Genomic DNA, 9,471 nt, shown 5'->3' on the forward strand with positions numbered 1-9,471 from the left:
AAAATCTGATACACAAATGTTGGGTTGTTTTTCCGCTGTCCGAAACACATTCACTGACTTTCAAGTGAGTTAATTACACTGTATAAGAGCTGTACCGCAAATGCAATGTCTTGCCTAACACTGTCTTAAAGTTTTGATTACAACTGAACTTATAAGCCAGTTTGTAGCCGAGAACAACTTACATCTGCTGGAACTTGTAGCTCTTCTTCTGTATATGTGTGAAGGACCTTGATCAGATCTTTTGGAAAATATCCAAAGACTCGTCCAACCTATGTGAAAAAATGGCCAAAGGGGACAAATACCAATCAAGTTCTGTATAAGAAATCAAGGGAGAGTTTTAGCAGTGACAAAAAATACATAGACAATATAGAGCAAGAGAAATAGATGTTTGCTGCTAATAATTACACTGCCATGATTGTGCCAATGAAGATTGATGTGTTAAACCAACAGTTCTCCAAGCCACAGACACGTTCTTTTATATATCAGCACATAGTGTTACAGTTAGAAGTAATTAGAGATCTGTATAAGAGAAGCTTCCTAAAAACTATATGGCTAAGACTGGGCAAACCAAAGCTGACTGGAAACACAGTTCCAAGTGATCTCTGGCAAGAATTTACATGAGCACTTGATAGCATTGCTCATGAACTGCTTCTTACAAGTCTCCCTTAAATCAGTTCACAGCAGCCATGAAATCAGCAGAAGCAAACAAGACTTCTGAAATGTTTGCTTGTAGCTTAAGTTTTCCTGCCTTGCTCACAGTCAGAACAAATCTTTGTTACCCGCCAGTCCCACAGCCGCTCAGACCCAACCAAGTAAACACAGAGACTTATATTGCTTACAAACTGTATGGCCGTGGCAGGCTTCTTGCTAACTGTTCTTATAGCTTAAATTAACCCATTTCCATAAATCTATACCTTGCCATGTGGCTCGTGGCTTACCGGCATCTTTACATGCTGCTTGTCCTGGCTGTGGCTGCCAGTGACTCCTTCTGCCTTCCTGTTCTTTTATTTCTCCTCTCTGTTAGTCCCGCCTATACTTCCTGCCTAGCCATGGGCCAATCAGTGTTTTATTTATTGACCAATCAGAGCAACACATTTGCCATACAGAACATCCCACAGCATTTGTTGCTACAATGAACAATATCTATTGATACCATATGCTCTGATAGCATTTTCCAAAAACAGTACTTAGAAGTATTTGGGGGTATTAAATAAAATTATGATGTAATGCACACTTACCTATCTCTCAGGCTCCAGTTCCATGTAAAATAAATCTACAGAAAACAACCGGTCTTTCCCAGAATGCATAATTAAGAATATAAAGTATGCAGACAGTGTATAAAAGCTCCATTTGAGAAGCTGTCCCTTACTAGCCACAGTCTGAAAGGAGGCAAGGCCCTGTTCTCAAACAATAAAGTAGACTGATAGACGGACCGATAGCGGGTCGGGGCACATAGACTGATAGACGGACTGATAGGGGGTCGGGGCACATAGACTGATAGACGGACTGATAGGGGGTTGGGGCACATAGACTGATAGACGGACCGATAGCGGGTCAGGGCACATAGACTGATAGACGGACCGATAGCGGGTCGGGGCACATAGACTGATAGACGGACCGATAGCGGGTCGGGACACATAGACTGATAGACGGACCGATAGCGGGTCGGGGCACATAGACTGATAGACGGACCGATAGCGGGTCGGGGCACATAGACTGATAGACGGACCGATAGCGGGTCGGGGCACATAGACTGATAGACGGACTGATAGCGGGCAGGGGCACATAGACTGATAGACGGACCGATAGCGGGCAGGGGCACATAGACTGATAGACGGACCGATAGCGGGCAGGGGCACATAGACTGATAGACGGACCGATAGCGGGCAGGGGCACATAGACTGATAGACGGACCGATAGGCAGGTCAGACACAAGAAGAAGAAAGGCCACCTTATCACTACTTCTAAAATATCCCCAGTCACCAGTGTTCTTGGTTTATCTGGAAACCATCTGGAGGCCGTGTTGGTAATAAAATAAAGCCCGAAGATTAGATAAGACCTGGGGCATTAATGCTACAAGACGGGCAGATAAACCCTGAAATTAGGAAACCAACAAGACAGTAGGGTGAGAATTGAGATATTCAAACAAGTCATTCTGAAAACTAGGGAGACTTGTTAATTCCACAAATGACGAGGTTCATGAAATGAGAGGAGAGGCTATGCAGAAGTACATGCTGCCGTTCTTCGGGACAATGCTAGAAAAGTGAAGGAATCCAGAGCTAGGTGAAAAAGGAAGGAGGAATTCCTCCTTGACCTGCCACGTGAGGCCACAGCTTACAAAGCTCCACCATCGGGAACCACCCTTTCTTCCCTACAGTCTCACGGGATCACCGGCCCTCACAGAAGTCAGTCCCATGTCTAATTTTGCTTCTGTGGATCCTCCCTGCCAAAGCACTGCTGGTGTGAGTTGGGGGTGGGGAGGGCCGAGGCTGCCTCAGGAGGGCCAGTTCTGCCTAAGCTACTATGAGAGCAAATGTAATTAAGTGCTGTAGCTCCCTGTAAGGACATCCTCCCAAAGAAGGCAGATAAGACGTGTGGCTTTTGACTTGAGAGGGAGCTGAGACACCAGCTGGCTGACAGGCAAAGCAGTAAAGTGGCTGTCACAGGAGCAGGACAAACAGAGTCCCACCCAAACGCACTTCTACCAGCCAGGATCACTTCAGGCCAGATACTAAAGCAGGGTTCCTGAAGGAGGCAGGGTGAAGGCTGCGCTGTAGAATGCTTACCTACCATGAAGCAAGTCTTGGTTTGATCTGAAGCACTGCACACCAGTATGGGCCACACCAGTAATCCCAGCACTGGGGAGGCAGAGGCGGGAGGATCTGAAGTTTAAGGCTAGCCTGGATACATGAGACCTTGCCATTGAGGAAATAAAAAAGCAGAGGAAGAGCTGTGACTCAGAAGGAACAAAAACGTGGAGAGGTGAAAAAGCTAACGGGTGAAGGAAAACATCAAGCCAGCTTATTCCTCCGAAAGCCCAAAGGTGGGAAGGTAGAAGGACTGTAACTAGTGTATGGACAGACGGCGCGCAGGTATGTGGGGAGCAGCTCCCGAGACACGGGAAACAGCACAGGCTCTTCCTCATGTCCGTGATGCCCCTGGCATGCTTAAAAAAATTCCCCAGAGGAAGCTGAAATATGCTTTTTTTTTTCCTCCCTAGGGGATTACTAGAACCTTACTCTGTGTTGGTTATTTGGTGTTTTATCGAGTGAACACTTCATATGGTTGGGAGTGGGGGTGTTTCTAAGGTAGAACAACCGCCCAGGTCATCACAGACCCTTTAGTCAACAAAGCCCTCTTCAAAAGGAAAGGACAACTCTCATGCTTCTCAGCCAGGCCACTGCTGGAGAGTCTCCTGCTGAACATATACCAGAGCATGGTGGATACAGTCATTGTCTGCCATGGCTGATACCAAAAGGCCCAAAGAGTGCCAGGAACAGAGTCCGAGGGGAAACTTCCAGGTGCAAAGAAAAGCAAGAAAAAGAAACCTCAGAAGTTAAAAACCAAACAAGAATGCACACAGGGAACACAGTATTTCCCCTTTTGTATGTGGCTGCCTACATGTATCTATGCATATATTCATGTATGTGCAGGCCTGTATATGTACTGTGGGGGGAGGGGGGTGCAGTTGAGTGTATATGTGTGTATGGGGATGCATATGTGTGAAGGCCAGAGGACAACCTCACTGTCATTTCTCAAATGCTGTCTACCTTGTGGATTTTTTGTTTGTTTGGTTTTGGTTTTGGTTTGCATTTTGAGATAGGGTTTTCACTATGTAGACCAGGCTGGCCTTAAAATCACAGAGGTCTGCCTGCCTCTGCCTCCCTCACACCTTTACCTTGTGTTTTTCTCTCTCCCAGTAGGTGAGGCTGGCTGGTCTATGTGTCTTAGTGATCCGCCCACCCAGCACCTCCCCGACTGTGCATTTCAAGCACACCCACAAAGCCTGGCTTTTAAAAGTAGGTTCTGGGGATCAAACTAGGGTCCTGGCTCAGCTCCCTAGCCCTGTGTAGGCTCTTTAACAGATTTTTTTTTACAGAGAAAAGTCACACAAACGTTAACCCTGCACACTTAAGTGCTATCCATAAGATTAAGTCTAATGACCATAAATACTTCTTTTTTGAGACAATGAACGTTTAAGATTTTCAGGTCTTTACCATCTTGATTTGAATGATACATGCAGCTTCCTGTATAGCTGTGGAGCAATAGCCAGAACCAGTTCTGTTCCAGAAACCTTTGTCTCTCTTAGCCCCACGGTGTGCCAGGCCTGAGGCCTGCTAGGACCACACGGCTGCCCTCTGTTTGCAGTCTAGGAAAGACACTATCAATAGCATTTAACCTGCGGTGCTACAAAATTCAACAAGAATAAGGAAATGCAGTTTTTCATGGTTTTACTTACACTTCCAGCCCAAACTTCAGGGGAGACCCCTGCAAGTTTGTAGTAGACATACACGTGGTCACCTCTTTTAAAATTCACAAAGCGACAGTCAGGGCCTGTGAAGTCTGTGACGGCTGCACCACGGTACATTAGCACTGTATTCAGAAGTAGAAAAGAACAAAACAAGACAATATTAGGTTTTTTTGTTTTGTTTTGTTTTAAGACAGGGTTGCATGTGTTCCAAGCTGGCCTTAAACTTTTTTGGTAGCCAAGGATAGCCCGGAACTCCTGATCCTCCTGTCTTTACCTCTCAAGTGCTTGGATTGCGGGCATATGCAGGAGCTCAGAGCTAGGGCTTTTGTACGTGTGAGGCAAGCATTACCAGCTCTTAGAGATTTGGGGGGAAATATAAGAATCCCACCACAAACAGTAATCAAGCTTCCCTGTACTCTTCTGGAATTGACTTCGATCCGCATGCTCCAAGCGTCAAAAATCCCTAGAGCCTCATTGCTGTAAGTCACATCACCCCTATAATCAGATGAGGGAAAGTTTCTACTTCTCTTTCTGGCTGTCTGAGCAACCAAAACCAACATGTCGGCCACCACAGATGGCTGCTCTCAAGTCAACTCTTTGTTTCCCTCTCTAATCTTCTGGCGTGCACCCCCCCAACCCCTTTGCTGTGCCATAATCATAGAAGACTCCATTTTGTGGGTGTGTAAATGCAGGTGCAGGTGCTGACTGGTTTAAACATAGCTACCTGTAGGGATAACAGGGAGCCAGAAGGCACTCCCAGGAACCCCCAAGGGGTCAATTAACTTGAACCAACCACTAACAGGCATGACCTGTAAAAGGCTGCAACTGCTCCTGGGCAGTGGTAAACACTGTCAATTTCATTTGTGGCTAAGTTGTCTCTGCACAGTATCTGGATGAATTAACAGGAAGGCATTAGCACACGCTATTAGGAATCCAATCAATCACAAGGCAATGTTTTCTAAGCAAATAATGTTGATGTGTCAGCATTAAGAAGGTTTCTAGCCAGGTCTGGTGGTGTAGACCTGTAATTCCAGTATTCAGGGGCTGAGGTAAAACGATCATAAGCCTCAAGACTTGACTGGAGTTGAGAGGGAGTTCAATGCCAGCCTGGGTAACCGAGCATAAAGAGTACTGGATGTAGCTCAATAGTAGAATACTTGTATGATATAGACAAGGCTCTGGGTTCAGTCCCATAGTATTGTATGCGTGTGTGTGTGTGTGTGTGTGTGTGTGTGTGTGTGTGCGCGCGCGCGCAAACCTAAAAAAGCTTTCAAAACATTTTTTTTTTTTCTAGAAATAAATCCAAGATGGATACCTCATTTGTCAGGGTCCAAACAAAACTATGAAACTAGGTCAGAAGTTATTTTGTCACTTAAAATACAGAACTATGGCCAGACACAGTGGCAGATGCCTTTAATCCCAGCACTGAAGAGGAAGAGGCAGGCAAGATCTCTGTGAGTTCCAGACCAGCCAGGGATACATAGTGAGACCCTGCCTGTCTCGAATGAATGAATGAATGAATGAATGAATGAATGAATAAAAATATATAACTTCAAACTGGTAGAAGCAGTATTTTGCCAAATGAAATTAGCTGTGCATTAAAGGGCAGAGACATGGAAGAGATGGAAATCGCACCCTGTCTAAAAGCCAGTTAGCAATCGTACACAAACACGTTTTAAAAACACATATCCGAGGGACAGGCATACAGATCTGGAGGGTGTCACTTGGTTTTTAAAGCTAAAATAGGATTCTTTTTAGATATGTCAGCATCCTAATTCAGATGGGACTGATGAGAGGCCAGACTAATGGAAATTGAGGCTGCGAATTCTTCTCAAATTGAAAACGGCTCTGTTTCTGGTTCCCCCCTTAGACTCTTGGGGATGTATAGTGATATATCAAGAACAGCCGATATCTTTATGTATTGCTTATTATTTATGAATGATATGCACACTGCGTGACACCCTTCGTGACACCTGACACCCTCCCACTAAGCACTTCCTACCAGGCAACCCAGACCTGGGCTCTGCTTCTATCATTGCCTATTACGTTTGGTTACATTTGTTTGGACACAGGCCACTTCTCAAGTTATATTACAGCCCGGACTCTTCCAAGCAGGGGTCTCAGTTCTGAAGCAGCCCCGGGGATACTGTCCTCTCGAGTTTTGAGGAACTCGGGTGAGAGTGTGTTTGAAAGCAAAGAACAGAAAACAGAGCGATGTTCAAAATCCCAATAACTGGTTTGTTAACAGAAAAATGAAAGGGAAAATGCACGATGATGGCTCCACCTCTATTTTATTTACAACATTTATTTACATTGGCCCTGGGCTACCTCTAGGACCTAGAATCTAGGTGAAATAAATTGCAGGTACCCCCTTTCTTTCTCTTTAATGGTACTGGTGCAAAATAATTCAAATTATGAATTTTTTCATAAAACCAATTGAATATAAATGGGTAACATGTAGTCTTCTATATGGACTGCTTGTGATTTATGAAGGACATCAACAATAAGGTACACAGTTGTTGGAGACCAACCTGGAAGCCTTATGAATTATTCTGGGCAGCAATGGGTCCCAGCAACATAGGGGACTAAGGAAAAGAAAGCTGGACTGACTCCTGAGACCTTTGGAGTATTTATTATCACCATTACAGCAACAGCCCTCTTCTGATCCTAACCTTCCCCATGGCCCACCTCCAACCCAGGCACCTCCAACCTAGGACCCGGGCGCGACTGCGCACAGAGGAGAAGGCTGCGGTTCTCAGGTGGTGACAGGTGCAGCTCCTTGGCCTCCTTAAGAGCGAAAGATTTTGACCTTCCTGCAGCCCTACTTGGCAGCTGGCAAGAAGCTTCTATGCAAAAGAGAGACAGGGCTGAGGCAGAGAACCCAAGAGACCTCGGAATATAACTGCGTTCCTGGCCTCGGGCTCATCCCAAACCTAAACTCGAGTTCCTCCGTTTCCAAAGGTGATGCGAGCTGGTCCCAATGCAGCCGAGAGGGCGAAGGGGCAGCACCGGGGTGCCTTCTGAAGGAACCCCACGTCAATCAGCCACTGAGATTGCGCCCCAGATCCCTAAGCGCGTGGGTCTCGGTCTTGCGCGGACCCAGGTCCCCGCGGCCGGCGTAGGGACGCTCTTGGCTGCAGCACGGGGTGCCCAGGGTGCGGGGGCGGGCCACCCCATCACTCCGGGAGCCCAGGCGGAGATCCGGGGCCGGGAAACAGAGAGATGACCCCGGGAAACCCGGCTGGGTCTGCGGCGCCCCCCAAGCCAGGTCAGAGCAGCCAGGAGCAAATCCCGGCAACAAGTGGCAGGCGCGGCCCCCACGGCAGGACCACCAGGGGGATCGCCGAGCAGAGCGTACGGGCGCGGGCTCGCGGGCCTGAGACCCCCCCTCCCCAGGCCAGGGGCGAGCCGTGGGGCTCCGACCCGCTCGGCCATCGCCGCCACCCGGGAACCCGCCTCCCGCCCCGCCGCCCCACACTCACTGCTGCACTCGTCGTCCGCGCACACTTTGAGGTCCGAGAAGCGCCGGCCGGGGCTCGGGTCCGGCTGGCCCGGGACCCACCGGAGCGGCCCGAGCAGGAGCAGCCAGAGCAGCAGCCCCGGCGCCGCAGCCATGTTGTGGCCACCGCGGGCGCGGGTGACGCGGAGGCCGCCGGCGGGCGGTGCCGGGGGCGGGGCGGGAGCAGGCGGTGCCGGGGGAGGCGCCCAGGCGGCGGGCGGCTGCGAGCGACACGTCAGCAGGGGCTCGGCGCGGGATGCGAAGTGACTTGGAGGAGGCCGTGGCGTCCCTCCCGAACTGCTGCCTTGACAACCGCCGCTGGCACCTTCCCCTCGCCCAATCGCCGGCTTCGGTGCCGGCGCCCTCACAAACGACCCTCCGCGTCACCCGGTTCGTCACTCCGCAGCTCCGCGCCCTCCCAACCGGTTCTTCTGCCTCCCTCCTTGGGCTTCGGATGTCTGGTCCACGCTAAACAGCCATCCCTCTTCCTCAGTCCCTCCAACCACGGCTCTAGGTTCTGAACGGCCGAGTCCCACGCAGGACTGGCCACAGTGAGCAACTCACCCAGGCACAAACCCCGGACCCCCCGGTGCACACGTCAGACTCCGTGGGATTGTTTGGGACCCCCATCACACGGTTCTCTTCTATGTTCATGGAATCGTGGGTGAGATGGTGAATTAGAAGGCGGCATCCTCTAAGGAGAGGGTTAGCGGACAGTGATGATCTGTCTGCCCAGGACCCTGAGGTTCCTGTCTGTCCATAAAGGAAGACGTCCTTTAGTCTAGCACGTGTTCTACATCCATTTCTCACCATCCGCTTTGCCGACACTGCAGGCCAGACCAACTTCAAGGCTCATCTGAATGCCCTCGCGTTCCCAAGAGCCACTGTCAGTAGCGAGAGTAACGTCTCGAACCTTCCCACAATTCCGGATTTCCAAGTAACATGCAATGGCTTCACCACAGACGACACGGCCTCTCCTGTCCTTTGGCGGGCATGCTTCCCTACCTGTTAGGTCCACTCAGACACAGCAAGCCCACTCCTTCCTTGGTGCGTTCACGCTTGCAGTTTCCCCTACCTGCGACAATTCCTCACATAGTCCCCTTACTCCATCCTGCCTCTGTGACAACCCCACAGCATACTCGAGCCTTCCCCCCCCCCACACACACACACCCTTCCCCGCCCTGCTCCCCCCACCCCATAGAGAAACCTTCCCAGGATGGTTAAGCACATCACCCCGCTTTATTTTCTTTAGCACATTTACCACTTACCCTATGTTTATTTCTCTATTTGACTGTCCCCCACCCAACCTCAAAGAGCTCCCCAAGAGCGGGAAAACGTTTGTTTACTTATTTATGTGGTGCTGGGGATTGGGCACGCTCAGCGCGAGCTACCAGTGAACTACATCCAAGTCCTAATTTGGTGTGTTCGCTCCTCTTAGGTGCCTAGGGAAACATTTGGAACGTAGGATGTGCTGAACAATGAACTGCTGGATGAACCACAG

General features: G+C 49.4%; 1 protein-coding gene across 4 annotated transcripts in view; it reads right to left on the reverse strand.

The window, feature by feature from the left end:
• Mia3 (MIA SH3 domain ER export factor 3) overlaps positions 1–8,121 on the reverse strand; it is a 44,258-nt gene extending 36,137 nt beyond the window's left edge. For 3 of the 4 annotated variants that reach the window (XM_076548134.1, XM_006988606.4, XM_042258763.2), the window contains exons 1-3: positions 7,954–8,121; positions 4,460–4,593; positions 183–269 (exon numbers count right to left, since the gene is read on the reverse strand). In XM_076548134.1, the coding sequence (XP_076404249.1) occupies positions 183–269; positions 4,460–4,593; positions 7,954–8,086 (354 nt within the window). In that variant the 5' untranslated portion in view covers positions 8,087–8,121. The remainder of the gene's footprint in view (positions 1–182; positions 270–4,459; positions 4,594–7,953) is intronic. The other variant, XM_006988607.4, reaches the window with a different exon arrangement.
• Between the last annotated feature and the right edge of the window lie 1,350 nt (positions 8,122–9,471).

The sequence above is a fragment of the Peromyscus maniculatus genome, chromosome 11, assembly GCF_049852395.1.
Source record: "Peromyscus maniculatus bairdii isolate BWxNUB_F1_BW_parent chromosome 11, HU_Pman_BW_mat_3.1, whole genome shotgun sequence".
Classification (NCBI taxonomy): domain Eukaryota; kingdom Metazoa; phylum Chordata; class Mammalia; order Rodentia; family Cricetidae; genus Peromyscus; species Peromyscus maniculatus.